This window comes from Caloenas nicobarica, chromosome Z (genome assembly GCF_036013445.1).
Source record: "Caloenas nicobarica isolate bCalNic1 chromosome Z, bCalNic1.hap1, whole genome shotgun sequence".
Lineage (NCBI taxonomy): Eukaryota > Metazoa > Chordata > Aves > Columbiformes > Columbidae > Caloenas > Caloenas nicobarica.
Window position 1 is genome coordinate 81,018,239 of NC_088284.1, and position 15,307 is coordinate 81,033,545.

At 37.6% G+C, this 15,307-nt stretch overlaps 1 protein-coding gene across 14 annotated transcripts in view; it reads right to left on the bottom strand.

Annotated features, from left to right (window-relative positions):
* MEF2C (myocyte enhancer factor 2C) overlaps positions 1-15,307 on the bottom strand; it is a 140,398-nt gene that overhangs the window by 53,540 nt on the left and 71,551 nt on the right. For all 14 annotated transcript variants that reach the window (XM_065656252.1, XM_065656250.1, XM_065656251.1 and 11 more), the window contains one exon: positions 14,340-14,543. In XM_065656252.1, the coding sequence (XP_065512324.1) occupies positions 14,340-14,543 (204 nt within the window). The remainder of the gene's footprint in view (positions 1-14,339; positions 14,544-15,307) is intronic.

Genomic DNA, 15,307 nt, shown 5'->3' on the forward strand with positions numbered 1-15,307 from the left:
TTTACATCTGAGAAGGCAAGCTTCTTTTTACATTGGTTAAAAAACCACAGATCAAATGCTAAGACATGTGCTGGTAACTGGGAAACATAAGTCTCATTTTTAAAAAGAGAGAAAAGGAAAACCTGGGGGACTACAGACCAGTCAGTCTCACCTCTGTGCCCAGCAAGATCGTGGAGCAGATCCTCCTGGAAGCTATGCTACAGCACATGGAAAATAATGACCTGATTGGTGACAGCCAACATGGCTTTACTAAGGGCAAATCGTGGCTGACAAATATGGTGGCCGTCTATGGTGTGGCTTGCAGCATGGGTGGGTAAGGGAAGAGCAACAGATGTCATCTACTTGGACTTGTGCAAAGCATTTGACACTGTCCCACACAAGATCCTTGTCTCTAAATTGGAGAGATGTGGATGGACCACTCAGTGGATAAGGGATTGGCTGGATGGTCACACTCAAAGAGCTGTGGTCAATGGCTCAATGTCCAAGTGGAGACCACTGGTGAGTGGTGTTCCTTAGGGGTTGGTATTGGGACCAGCTCTGTTTAACATCTTTGTCGGTGACATGGACAGCGGGAATGAGTGCACTATCAGTATATTTACTGACAACACCAAGCTGTGTGGTGCGACCAACATGCTGGAGGGAACGGATGCTATCCAAAGGGACCTTGACGAGCTTGAGAACCGGGCCTGTGCGAACTTCATGAAGTTCAGCAAGGCCAAGTGCAAGGTCCTGTGCATGGGTCAGGGTAATCCCAGCACAAATACAAGCTGGGCAGAGAATGTATTGAGAGCAGCCTGAAGAGAAGGACTTGGGGTGTTGGCTGATAAGAAGCACCACATGAGCCGGGCATGTGCGCTTGCAGCCCAGAAAGCCAACAGTAACCTGGGCTGCATCCCCAGCAGCATGGCCAGCAGGTCAAGGGAGGTGATCCTGCCCCTCTGCTGCACTCTGTGAGACCCCCCTGCAGTGCTGGTCCAGCTCTGGGTCCTCAGCACAGGACACACATGGACCTGCTGGAGAGGGGCCAGAGGAGCCACAGGAATGATCCGAGGCTGGAACAGCTCTGCTGGGAGGACAGGCTGAGAGAGTTGGGGTGTTCAGCTGGAGAAGAGAAGATTCTGGGAAGATTTTACAGCAGCCTTCCAGTACCTTAAGGGGACCTATAAGAAGGCTGGAGAGAGACTTTGAAGGCTGGAGAGAGACTTTTCGCAAGGGTGTGTAGTGATAGGACAGGGGGTGGTGGCCTTGAACGGAAGGAGGGGAGATTTAGATTAGATATAAGGAAGAAATTCTTCCCCTGGAGCATGGTGAGGCCCTGGCACAGGCTGCCCAGGGAAGTTGTGGATGCCCCATCCCTGGGAGTGATGAACACCAGGCTGGACGTGGCTTTGAGCAACCTGGTCTAGTGGAAGGTGGCCCTGCCCGTGGCAGGAGGGCTGGAAATAAATGATTTTTAAGGTCCCTTCCAACCCAAACTGTTCTATGAGTCTGTGATTCTGTGATCTTAACTACTGGAAACAAAATAGTAAAGCTTCTATTTTACTCATATATGTTTGAACACACTAGAAGTATGTAATAACCAAGCCCTGGATTATAACAATGACAGGAAAAAACTATGTGTTTTTATGTTTTTTGTATCATAGCCGTGATTCTATTGTAGTAAGCTAAATATACTTTAAACATCGTATACTCCATTAGGGACTGCTGCTTTGTCAAGATTTTGATCTCTTTTGCATCAATCTATTGCAGCTGTGTATTTTTTAAAGCACTCCTATTGACTCTTCTATAATTTGCTTTCTTTGAACAGCCTGTGTGCTGTAACATTTGATCAAAGAAATAAACATATACTTTAACAACCCAAAGTAAAGTGCATGCACATTTTTATAACTCTGCACTATAAAACATAATTATAGTTGTCTATAGATCACACAGGATGATATGAATAAATGGGTTTGAGATTTTTTTAGTGCAAGTCTATCCAATATATTATGAATTTTTCCCTCTAACACCACTGTCTATCATGTAAAAGCATTAATGAACTGTTTAGAACATAGATGGTGCAACTTCTTTTAATAGAAATTTTTACTCCTCCATTAACTCGTAACCATATATAAAAACACTCATAGTAAAATTAAGTAAGGAAAACACATCAACCTAAAGATGTAGATTTATAAATTACCACATAAAGAAAATGTTGATTGAAACTCTGTCGTAAAGGCTCTTTTTTAATTCAAAGAAAAATGCCTATTTAAGATTTTATTACCTTCAACAGTTCTGGACTATGGACATTAATTCACAGCTGACCGCTAGACTTGTGATTATTAAAAATGTAAAACAATAAAGCATATGTGTTTGAGGTTTCATAGCCCTGCAAATTTGGTGACTTGCATTAATTTCAGCCGCCTTTTATGTAAACAAACACACAGAGGCCTCCCTGAATTCAGGGCAAATGGAGTCTAATCAATATGAACTACATAATACATAAAGGATGGATGCAAATTTTATAGTACACAAATAAATAATTAATTTGTACCTTCTTACTGTAATAATGAAGAAAAGTCAGCATATTTTGAAGTTTAACAGAACCTTTGCCAGAATGATGAGAACTGTGGGAAAGGCATCTCAAGAACAGAAAGTGTTATCTGTATGCGGTCCAGGGAAGGAGAGGCATGGAGATATTTTGCTTCATGGAAAATAGGGGGTAAGGTGCTCTGACCTTAGCAGAGTATTTAAAATTCCAGCTCCCCAGAAGGTGGAGGGAAGAAGGCAGAAAGCCAGGACTAGACCAACGTTTCGTATCCCCATCCTCTCTGGTGATGAAGCTCCTCTTGCACAGTGCCTTTGTTACTCTGGGAAGGGGTTTCACTTCTTGCCACCTCTCTGTGGTGTGGAAGAGAAGCGTGTGTTTTTACTTCTTAGTATACATACATAAATGCTACTCATGGTATGAACTACTTACGTCCCAATTCTGCCACCCTTACTGACACTGGAACTGCTTCAGAAAGAAAGCCACAATTCTGAAGGCACTTGCAGGAGTGTTCAACTTCATCCTCGTGAATATTTTCACTGAAACAGGACTTCCATGAATCTTCATAGAAATAAGACCTATTCCAGTGCTGCTTACTACAAAAAGTGACAGAATCCATAGAAATTGGTGTCTGTGCTAGGAACAGCAACCAGAGACTTCTGAATTTAGTTAAAGGGCTCCCATTGATCACTCTGGGCTTTGAATCAGGGGTCTAATTAAACCTGAATGGTGGACTTCACATATCAGAGTTTTTTAGCCTTTGATAGGGCTCTTTTTACCTAATACAACTATGAGGAGTGGCTAAAGGCCCACATCTGGAAACACTTGTACGCTAAAAAAACTTTGCTCGTGTGTAAGCATATGAAGAACTGTGCCATCACTTGCTGATTTTGCTAGAAACTCAGTGCTGCATAATCTTCAACACTGGTTTGACAAAGAACAGTTGGCGGCTTGTGGGGGCCCAACAAAATGAAAAGTCTTGGGGGAAAAGAGGACAAGGTCAGTACTTTGCATTAAAGATGATTGTGAGGTAAAAGCAAATATGATATTTCTACACTTGTGATTATTTCTACTTTGTGAGAATTTAGGTAAATAACCACATTTTGTATTTACCTTACAAAACAGGGATGTCTCAATGGCGAAAATGAAAAATGGGTTTGCTCACAAAAGCCTTTGTGTCTGGAACATAGCTATAAGTAGCTCACTATCTAGGTTTAAAACGGTAATGCAGGGTAGTGTGTCCTATTTTTCCATGCTTGCAGTGAAGATACAATACGAGAATTCAGCCTTGGTAATTACTAATACACCACACAGACACAATTACACCCTGTGTACTGCATAAAGGAATCACTTGTGGTCTGCCTCCATTACAAAGAGCAGTAGGGGGCCAACAGGCAAGAAGACAAAATGCTTTACAAGGAGGAAGGAGACCAGAAGAGTCGACGTACCCAAATACAAGGACCTTGATTCTTTTTGGAGTGATTTAAGTCCCTTTCCATCAATTATCATCCTTTGTCTCCAGAGTCTTATCACAAGCAGCATTACAGGAACTGAACAAAACAATACTCAGGCTCAAATAACCCTGTGAACTGTGCTGGCATTTCCACACCCTGTTGCTGTGTTTGACCAGGTTACTCAGATTTAAAAAGAAGGAAGAATAAAAAAAAAAAAAAAAAAAAAAAAGGAAAAAGCCAAAAAACTCCATACAGAACAACAACAAACATTTCTGTTTTAAATAACATGCTCAATCCTTCCTGGTGTCTTTTCTGACGTCTAATATCACTGATGCCTCACACTGCAATACCACAATGGTGATGTGATATGAAAACCTCGGTGGCACAAAACAAGACTGATTTTCTCTGACACAACAGCTTTTCAAAATAAAAAGTTCCTGCTTTGCAAGGCTCTCAACAGGTTTATTTGTAAGTTAATTAGATCTTGCCCCTTCCCATTTCCATCTCCTTTACCCTCTTGGTGAAATCCGTGTTTGAGATAAACAAAGAATTACAAATAAAAACCCTCGCTTATATATTTGCAGAAGTGCTCTGCAGCTAAAGTTTGATTTCTCAGTGAAATAAATCAGTTGTCTACTCATCCACTTTTACTGCTCAGAATCAGAGTAATACATTTTTCTTCCTTATTGATATGTGAAGTTTTGAGGGCACAATTTTAAGTATGAACTCAATGAAAATCATCTATTTTTTCATTCATTCACACTAGATATGTGACATTTCATGGTAATTCTTGACAGAACATTGCAGTCTGAAAATAAATTAAAAAACGTGTGGAAACTAAAACAAAAAGGACCTTAGGAAAGTCAGCTATTTTTGACAGTAAGTTAGCTTCTGTGAAACAAAGCCTTGTCTTTCAGAAAGTGTTTACGATCTATGAGAAAAAAAAAAAAATATCCTTGGGCTAAAATGTTTATTGGCACCTAGGAGTCTGAAGAGAGCAAGTCAGGACTGTGGTTTTTTGAGGGCACTTTATCATCGCCTGCATTCTCAAAGGGATCTGTGAATGAATAGAGCCGGATTACTCAGCCTTCTATTCCACGCCTATTTCTCTCCATTTTCCTTGGCAAGACTGAGAGCCAAGCTATTTTTAGTTAGGCAGTTTTCTATTTTTAGACAAATATCAGTTAAGAGGCGTTCGTTAGGAAAAAATTAAAAAAAGAAAAACACAAAAGGGGGAGGGGATGAAGCTTCCCAACTCATATTGTGAAGCGAGCCCTTCAACCTGTAACTCCAGGCGTTTCAGCTGCTTCCAATCTTGGAAAAATAAAGAAAATTCAGAGTTCAGGGATTTAAAAATAAACCTACCCTCTGGCAAACAGATCAAAATACAACAAGCTGTTACTATGTGAAACAGTGACTACAAAAACAAAGAACATTCTCCAATGAGTAGATTGGGATAAAACTTTGGAGCTATTAAGTTATAAGAAAGTTACACAGACATGTAAGATTTTTCCAGCTTCTCAGCCAGATATATCATGTTTTGGAGAAAGAAACAGTGATCTGTGAAATAGACCTTGCTCTAAGAAATACAGATTTAAGTTCCCAGTTTGACAAAGAAAGGAACTATGAAGAGAGTTTGAAACACACATATATTCTGCACACATTTTTCACTTTCGTCATCATAGCATTTTTACAACATCTAAACCATTTCCTAAGTTATAAAAACATTTTTGAAATGATTACTAAAAACAAAAGATTAAATGAAAAATAATGTGGGGACATGACCAATTATAAGAACTAATCCTCAATAAGTAAAAATCGGGAAGTCCAGATCTCCCTCAAAATGTACCCAGAAGTAGCTTTTGCTTTACCATGTGCTTCAGAGTGACTAACTTTACATCCATTTGTTTTCTCTGTCCCTATTCTTCCAAGTATGGAAAAACAAGCTATCAGATGAGGTATTTCACTTCCATTTGAGATACATTAAGATTACAAAGTATGCTTCATGTGAACCAAATCATAGTGGAAAATATTTTTTTCTCTTTTTTTCTTTTTTTTTCTTTTCTTTTTTTTTTTTTTTTTTTTTTAGAAAGCAACCCAAAACTTATTATGCAACTTTCCCTTAGCTGCATTTTTCATGTGCTGGATTGATCTGAAATATATTAGAAAAAAACAGTGTCTTCACTTGACTTTTCTTCTTCAAGGCTACAAAGCATCCAAAGTCTATCACTTATTAGATGCACAGCAACAGAATGCTGCAGAGTTGTCAAGGAGAGCTTGAACAATAGCCTGTTGCTGCAAAATAGAGACAAAAATCTGATGTGGATAAGTGAGAGGAAGGGAATAAATTGCTACCTATTGGATGTAGCAGAGGACCTAATTTGCGCAGTCCCACTGACCGGAATAGCAGTCCAGTAGAGGGACGATTTTCAGCAGAATAGAATTGCCTTCCACAGTTTTCCAGCTTTGAAATTTTTATTGTGGTTTTGCATTAGTTAATATTTAGACAAAACCCAAACTGATGGATTAATGAGATTAGGTGAGACTATCATTTTTTGTTTAAAAAAGATATATTTCTAAATTAATTTATTGAAAAAAATTAAAATTAATAAAGTGGAGATTTTTTTAGTAGTTTTGAAAATGGCGTATTTTCCCCTCCAGGATCGTTTTTGTGCTAATTACAATTAGGAAAAACACAGGAAATCTCACATGGGGATATTAGGTTACAAACACATTTTCCAAAGGCTCAAAATTCAGAAGGCAAACAAAGAAACACCAAAGGAATATTACAAAAATGCCGAGGATATTGAAGCCAATCCCATGATTTTGTCATACATGAGGTTAGCAATAATGGTTTGGCTCATATTTACTAAAAATGAAACAAGAAGTAAGCATTTTAAAAGCCTAAATCATCATCCAAAGGAAATTCTTTGGCCAGTTGACCCTGTTAAATCATCTCCTGGCCTGTGGAAAAAGGTAGCGGTGGCTGTTTTTTTTTAACAAGCTGGTCTTCAACCAATTTACAAAGGAAATCAATAATGCTATCCCCTTTTTACAGATAGGGAAACAGAAGCATTCGGAGGAAATGTGACTTGTCCAAGGTCACGCAACAGTATTTGGCAAAGCTATTAATAAAATCCAAGTCTCATGAGTCCTAGTCCAGGGCAGTATCCAATAGACTGTACTGTCTCTAGATCACCCTGAATAACCTTTCTTACACACAGACTTACTTTCTATACTGTCCCAGATCTTCAGCCCATGGTAGGTGAAAAAATTCCCCTGATTTCAACAGCCAAAGAGCTGACTTGATGTGTATTTCACCGCTTGTTTATCCGAAGTATTATGTTATGATGACAAGAGAAGAAAATACACTTATTACATTAAACAAGCTACAACAGTTGCCTCACTTTTCCTAAAAAGAGCACATTTAGAGAGTTATATGGGCTTATTTACTACAAATAAACAGATAAGAGTCTTAATTGATATGAAGAGGCTTTCAGAATCTAATTAACCTCCCAGCTAGTCATTAACTCTGTGACCTTTAGAAATAATTGACAGAAGGAATATTTTTTTCCTCTTCGTCTCATTCAGAACTTCCACGCCAAGTGACTAATCCTACACGTGCTATAGGACCCAGAGCAAACCTGTAAGAATCCATGGGACAATGTGCAGGAGGTCCACCAGCAGAAGAGGACCATGGCATTCCTCTCAGGCTTGATGTGCTGCCCGTGTAGCATGTCACATGCACCCTTTGCTGACTAAGTGCCATCCTCATCATCTCCAACCTTCTGATGTGCTAAAGCTGTACAAAGTTTTAAGTCTCAAGTCTCTCAAGCATATAGGGGATTTAGTAGCATTTCATGCTTATTAGCACTCCGCTGCTGGTCATACTAAAAGCAGCTGGATTTTCAGATCAAGTTAGCTCTTCTACAAACCTGTGGAAGTATCGCTACCTATCATCAGTTGCATGTTTTCATTATACACAATATTTAGAGCAAAATGCTTTTTTACAAGCAGTAACACACACACACACAAAAGTAAAATTCTGAATTCTAGCACCTTATAGGGCTTAGTATCACTTTTTTCCCTACCATCTTAACATTAAGGTCTGTAAAGATGTCTCTGTGTGTTCTAAAACACAAAGGATGTGCAATCTGCAGGGAGAATTTCACATGTCCAAAAGCTCACTTCTTCCCCTTGTGAGAAAACGCCACTGCAAATGGCATTAATATCTCTTGGTATGTTTGGTTCATTCTCCGTCACCAAATACAGGAGTCCACTAGGGAAGGGAAAATACTCTGCAAAAGGTCAATTCATCAGCAGTGACTAGAGCAAAGATGATGTATGACCCTGTGCAAAACCAGTTAAAAAGACAATGCCAGATGATGATTATCTATGAAAAAGAATCTACATCTTCTAAATTATTTTAAAATGTTACATATTATTGTAAATTATAACTGCCTTTTTTTTCCTTTCTTTTTATTTTTTTTCCCCCATGGCCAACCAGTAACCCTATCACAATGGCCGTAGGATAATGAAAATCTCTCAGAGGAGCTCAGGCTAATTCTTGATGAAGCCTTCAAGTATCACTAAAAAAAGAGTCCAGATAATGTGGGCTTCTCCAAAATTACTCATTTTCAGTGAGAAAAGAGAGGGAAAAGAGGGTGGAGGGGCATCAGGTGTAATGGAAAGGCAGACTGAGGGAGCAGCTGGTGAGACAAGAGGCAAAGGAGAACACAACTTGACACTCTCAGGGACAGGAGGACAGAAGAAGAAGTATGTGCTGGAGTGCAATTGGTGAGAGATTGAGAAGGATGAAACTGAGGATGAGTTGAAGATGAGGAGACCTTCAGAAATGGTCAAAAGATGGTCTTTGGCATGAGAGGTGTCAACATGAAGAATTGTGTTACTGTATCATCACCACCTTATTTTGCTACCTGTTCTTACTGCATAATGTCTGAAGTAAGGCTGTAAATACTTTGAGGCAGGACCTGTTGATGTGCATGAGAATACAGCAAAATTGCAAGAGCGAGTGGAGAGGAGGGTGAAAAGGCATGGTATGCTCAATAAATATTCAGGTGAAAAAAACCCACAGAGCAAGATAATGTATAGCCAAGAAGCCAAATGAAGTTAAGATTTTATTGAAGCAGAAGGATATGACGGTGTATCATAGGAGCTGATATCTTCCTATATGTAAAGGTCTATCCTGAGGACCCTTGAGGGTCCTTCTAAGTGTAAAAGAAATGAGAAAAATAGGAGTGCCAGGTGCCAGTAAAAGACAGTGCCAAAGGCAGATAGCAAGAGAGATATTTCAGACAAGGAAAAGACACTGAGGTCATGGAAGAGTTTCTTGTGAGATTAAAATTAAAGACAGCTGCAAAGATCAGACAGATGTGTATACATGCATGAAAAGTAGCAGTTTTAAGAAGCGAGCTTTACAAAATTCAGAGAAGATTCGGTGAGTGACCAGCATTGATAACACAGGACCTCAGTTAGAAGAGAGAAAATTGGAGGAAGTTTGTGTTGTTCCCCTTTTTTCTCTACCAGTGATTAGTGGTATGGCAGAGAGGAACTGAGGAGGTGGACGTATGTTGGCCAGAAAATGGAAGGTATGTTTACTGGAATGAATTTGAAAGGGCTGATGTAGTAGGAGAACTTGAGTTAAAGGCAGTGACCACTGAATAAGCAGAGGAATAGAAGCTAGTTGGAGAACAAGGGATGATAAGAGCAGCAGGGTCAAAGAAGTTGATGGATTGGAGGCTTAAGAGGAGCTGAAAGATGAAGTGGTTAGTGATTTGTGGAGGAATGATTTATGTGCGCACAGAACAAGGATCAGTGTATTAGGCTCAGCATCTAAGAAACAGAATCAAAACCAGGACTTAGCAAAAACTCACTAGAGGTCGGCTAAAGCTGAAGCAGTAGCTGGTACTTTGACATGAGAGAAGTGACGAGAAAGAAGGGACAGCAAGAGAGAAAACAGGCAAGAAGTTTCACCTTAAATCAGCAAAGGCTTGATGGGTTGGCTGAAGAACTGCAGCAGATTTCTATAATACGGTTAGGGTTGTAATTACATTTGCAGCCAAGATGCAAAACATCTCCCTGTATTCCTACTCCAAAATATGTTCGTGCAGGGTTCTTATTACTCCCAGTAGCATGGCAGTGAAATATCACTGAAATAAGCTGTGTGACATCCACTTCTATTTTATAGAAGCAAGGAGAGGATCTGGGCTCATTTTAAATAAAGGCAAAAAAATCATAGTGCATGTATTTGTTGTAAAACTCTGACATTTCCTCTTCCTCATTTCCTCATTGCCATAAGAAAATTATTGCCTAGTCCTATAAAACTGTGCCGATGCTATTAAACAACAAACTCATAAGTTGTTGTTGTGTGGTGTTTTTTTATTTTTTTTATTTTTTATTTTTTTTTTTCTGATAGAGCAGACAGGAACTGGATGTATTGACAAACGTCTATGGACAGATTGGAACTCTAGTTGTAAAAACACTACTTCTGTACCAAAGTCTGTGTACCAAATGCCACAGGATTTTTTAATGAGAAAAAAATGTAATCCCATTTTAAAGTAAAGAATTAGAGCTCTTCTAGTAACTATATCACAGGATTTTAAATGACAGCTGCTGAATATATTGTTGTTGGTATTTACACACAGCATTTGGAAGTTAGTATAAAGACGATGAAAATCTTTTTTTTCCTCAGCGCTGAAAGGATCCTGCACAGAGTCTGCTGTTCCTTAAAATAAGTTACTATATCCAGCAACCAACATGCCGTTTTTAACTGAAACAAAATTGAATGAACAACTGTGGTGTGAGTGGTTTAGCGGGTGAGGACATAAAGGCTTCAGTTTTAAGAATCCAGTTAACTCTAAACAGAAGTCTCAGAATGAACATTTGTTTTGCAGAACTAATTCATATAATAAAACTTCCACGCAGATTTTGGTCAGGCTCACAATAATTGTCACTGTTGCTTGAAATGGATAAACTTGATTGCTGGATGCAAATATTTTATCCTTCACGAGTACACATTGACTTTTAGTTACCTGTGGATGTTGTAAATATATTTGCTGGGTAATAACTGAAACACATTCAGCTGGTAGATAATTTTTGTGATCTAAAGAGCTCAGATATACCAAATTGCATGTTAATCGACTCTATTTTGAATGAGGGAACCAGAAAAGACCATCTCAGTTATATTTTTACATGTAAATAAAATTACTACAAAAAAGTATATTTGTCTAAATTATTAAATCAAAAGAGCTCATGGAATAACAGCAACTGAATTATACAATTCTCTTAATATTAGCTACTACATTTTACATCATGACAGATATAATCAGATCATATACCTATAATTTAGGTGGGACCAAATTGCTTGATTTGCAGTAACACAAGTATTAAAATGAGTGTCAAATAATTCTTCCCTTGAAAAACAGTGTAATGTTTGTTAGATGTATGATACTTGATGTCCTCTGATCCTTCAAATAACAAATTATGGCCTGAATACTCATTGCTTTAGAAATGTTGAACATAATTAATCCCAGTAATTAGACCAAAGTAATTTGCTTAATAAAATTAACAGCTTCAGCCAGACCTATATGAAAATTCATGTAATTTTTCCATTTGAATAGCAGTAGTCTAACTTAAAAGCAATTAACTACATATTAGAGAACTACTCTTTTGATTTTCTTTGAATACAGATTGTTCAAAGAAGTAATACCACATTCTAATGACTGATAACAGAGTTCTACTGCAACCAAAAAGTAACTAAATAGTTAATATTATGCTGAATGTGAACAGAAATTGGATTCTAAATTAAAGACCTTTATACGGTTGACAGTTATGTTTAAAATTTTTATAAGTCTACCTAAAAAAGTTTTCTTTCTCTAATACTGTGTAGAAATCTCTGTGCACAGATATGCTCTTTTCTTCTACTGAAATATAGTTACTGAGCAGTCATTTAGTTGAAAATTATCAGATTTAATAACACTGTCTGATTCTCAGCTGCTGTTGATTGCTCTGGAAGGAAAAGATTAAAAACTTGTAAGTGTGAAATCTAGCTGTCTGTAAGCGAAAAAAAATGGACTCCTTACAATGAAAATATGTGTAACGTAGTCAGTTTAACTGATCAATTTAAATATTTAAATGTGTGGCAGATTTATATCCTGTACCTAAAAATAGATGCAAACTACAGTAAGAGTCAGGCAATTTCTCAGATTGCATACTTTCATGGGCTCTATTCCTCTATTGTACTCGTACTGTGATGTTAATTATCTAGTAAAGGCATGATAATATGAAACCCTTGTTCAGAACCTATACCCCGCACAAGTACTCTTTTGATCCTGAAACAGTACTGGCATTGGTGTGGCTCAAGTATTTTGCACTACAGGCAGAACACTGAAAAATGTAACAGCAAAACAGTCAAATGACTGAATTCAGAGCTGACAGAACACACAGAAAAACCATAAACTTTCACTTCATTGGGCTTTTTCTGCCTATTGTTAGATTACTCAATTTAAATAATGTTTATTTCAATTACCCACTTTTGTTTTTTTGGCTTTTTTTAGAGGAGTTAAAAAGGCTGACCCCTAAATTTTGGGTAAATTTGGGTATAGCGAGAAAATTACACATCTACATGCAAAATTGCCTATCCAAACTAGCCTACTATTTTTGCAGGAAACGGACTTTGCTGGTGCAGAGAGTGTTCTTTCTGAAAATCTCAAAGTTACAACAAAATAGACATTATTTTGAATTTTACATTTTCACTCTAGTTTCAGGAAAGACCATAGTCCTAATGATCAAAAGTATTCATTCATTGTGAAGCAGGTAATAAATCCCTAATTACTGGCTTACGCACCTACTCCCACAAGAAATCCTGCAGGAAGAAGCAAAGATGTCACAGGAAACTTTTCCTGCTAAGAATATTCTGGCTTTTTGCCACTGAAAGAGGACAGGGCATTATTTTGGGGACAGAACTTGAATTCTGCTGGACAGGACATGGGCTTACCAGAGCTAGGTGACAGGAAAGACTTCATGTCTATAAAGGAGATTCGAAGTAAAAAAGGAAAAGAGATGATGGAGAGGAGGAAGAAATTATGTACTTTCCTTCTGGTCTTAACTCACATAAATTTTTGTTCTCCTGTCAGAACCTCATCCTTTCCTAAGTAGGCAGAAAATCTGCTGGGAGATCATGAAGGAAAAAAACCAGTATCATCCTATACATTGACATAAGGATAGACAGAAAGGTGATATATATCCCAGGGTTGCAGTCTTTGTCCATCTGTGGTGGTGTGACTGTGGCATCTTGTAACAAGGGTAACAATGTCTATTATACAGTATTTTTTCTCCATCAAAAACATTTTATATGTAATTCACACATTTACTTTCTTCTACTGCTAGTCTCAAATACATGATTAACCCAGGTGAAGATTCCAAAAGAACCAAAGTTTCAATTTAGAAAAATTCCAGATTATTTAAAAATCTGAAACTAACGCCTTTAAAAAGATCTGAAGTGATCTAGGTATATGGGCTAAGTTATTCAGTAGCATTTATGAAAAAATTTTCACTGATCTTTAAGACAGGACTTCATCCTTCCACTACTTTTAAAAAGTGATATCTTTAGATGCCTAATCACTTATATGCTTTCAAAGCAGGTGTTGCATAAGTCACATAATCAATTTTTTACATATCACTCTTAGTGCTTTGCTATTACAACAAAATAATTGAGAGCTTCATTTATTTTGCATGACTTGAATCCTAATGTGATTACAAAGAAAATGGACTTTTCTGCAAGTATTAGAAGCTTAAAATTGCAAATATTGAATTTTAATTAATAATTAATTAATAATTTTCAGTAACTGTAAATACAATTTTCCCTATTACTTTTTAAATAATTACAAGGTTTCTCTAGCATTCTGATAGTGTTGTTTTGATACCGTTGTTATTATTATATTATGGTAACAGCATTCTGTGTGAGGTAGCTGAACCTTTTATTATTGTCCAGCATATAAGTGAACTTTCCTTGCATCTTAATAAACCTCCTTCCTCTGTAAATAATCAAAAAGCTCAGCAAGACAGTCAAATGCCTTAAAGCAGTGATTCTGAATTTTTTTTCCTCCATGTATTTTACAAGGCAATTTTCAGTTCTCCCTGGATGGGGGACATTAAAACTTTTGGAGCGAGGCACACAATATTTTCTGGAGAATGTGTCACCAGCTCTCCTGCCACTAATGTCAGTGCCAGGGTATGCTCTACAGTCCTCGAGAAAGGTGATCGGTCCCCTTGCTTTGAGTACTTCTGTCTCAGAGCAAAGTGAAAAAAAAGAATCTTCGCAGAACACAGAATCTTACCTCAACAATATCCGAATTCGTTCGACTCTCGTGCGGCTCGTTGTACTCAGTATACTTCAGCAACACCTTGTCCATGTCAGTGCTGGCGTACTGGAACAGTTTGTTGGTGCTGTTGAAGATGATCAGAGCAATCTCGCAGTCACACAGAACACTCAGCTCATAAGCCTTCTTCATTAACCCAAATTTCCTCTTCGTAAATGTCACCTGGAAAAAAAAAAAAAAGAAAAAAAAAGATCCGTCAAAAATCCCCAAGCTGTTCAACACATAAACGTAAATATAGTTCAAAACCAGAATATAAGCATGCGTGTGTTATGTAAATGGGGAAATATACCTTATTCTCACGGCAGAAAACTCGAGAGAGTAAAAAGAATGGGACATTTTCATCAAGTAGCGCTATGAAGTGTTGATACTGCATCTTTCTCTGTAATTTTTTAATTCTTATACTCTTTATACTGGCTATATTTTTCCCGTCAATATTTTAAAACTGAACCCCAGATTTGCATGCCTGAACATGTGGAACCAACTGTTATTTTGATAGTGATTGACTTTGATTCCATGCCCCCCAACTCCTCTTAGATTTTTAATGGAAGAATTTATTTCATACAGAATTTAAGTTGTGTGAAACAGATACATTGTTCATATAAACAAACACAATATTTTTTAAGAAATACGTAGTGTTAAAAATTCAAGCACTCATGTGAGAAATGAGAAATACAAAGCACAAATTAAGAGCAAGCAATATTTGACCGACAACAAATAGCATTCTTGAAACAAGATCTTTTCTAAATACAGATGTAGCATACTTTATTTCATTTCAAATTAGATGCTTAGGAATACAAACTGGCATCTTTTACCACAAAGGACTTTGGGCTGTATTATATAGGAAAAAACCAGGGATGTGCTTATAAGTTCTTGGTAGGCCAGCTAATGCCTTGGCACCACGCAAAACATGGGCTGTGTGAAAAGTA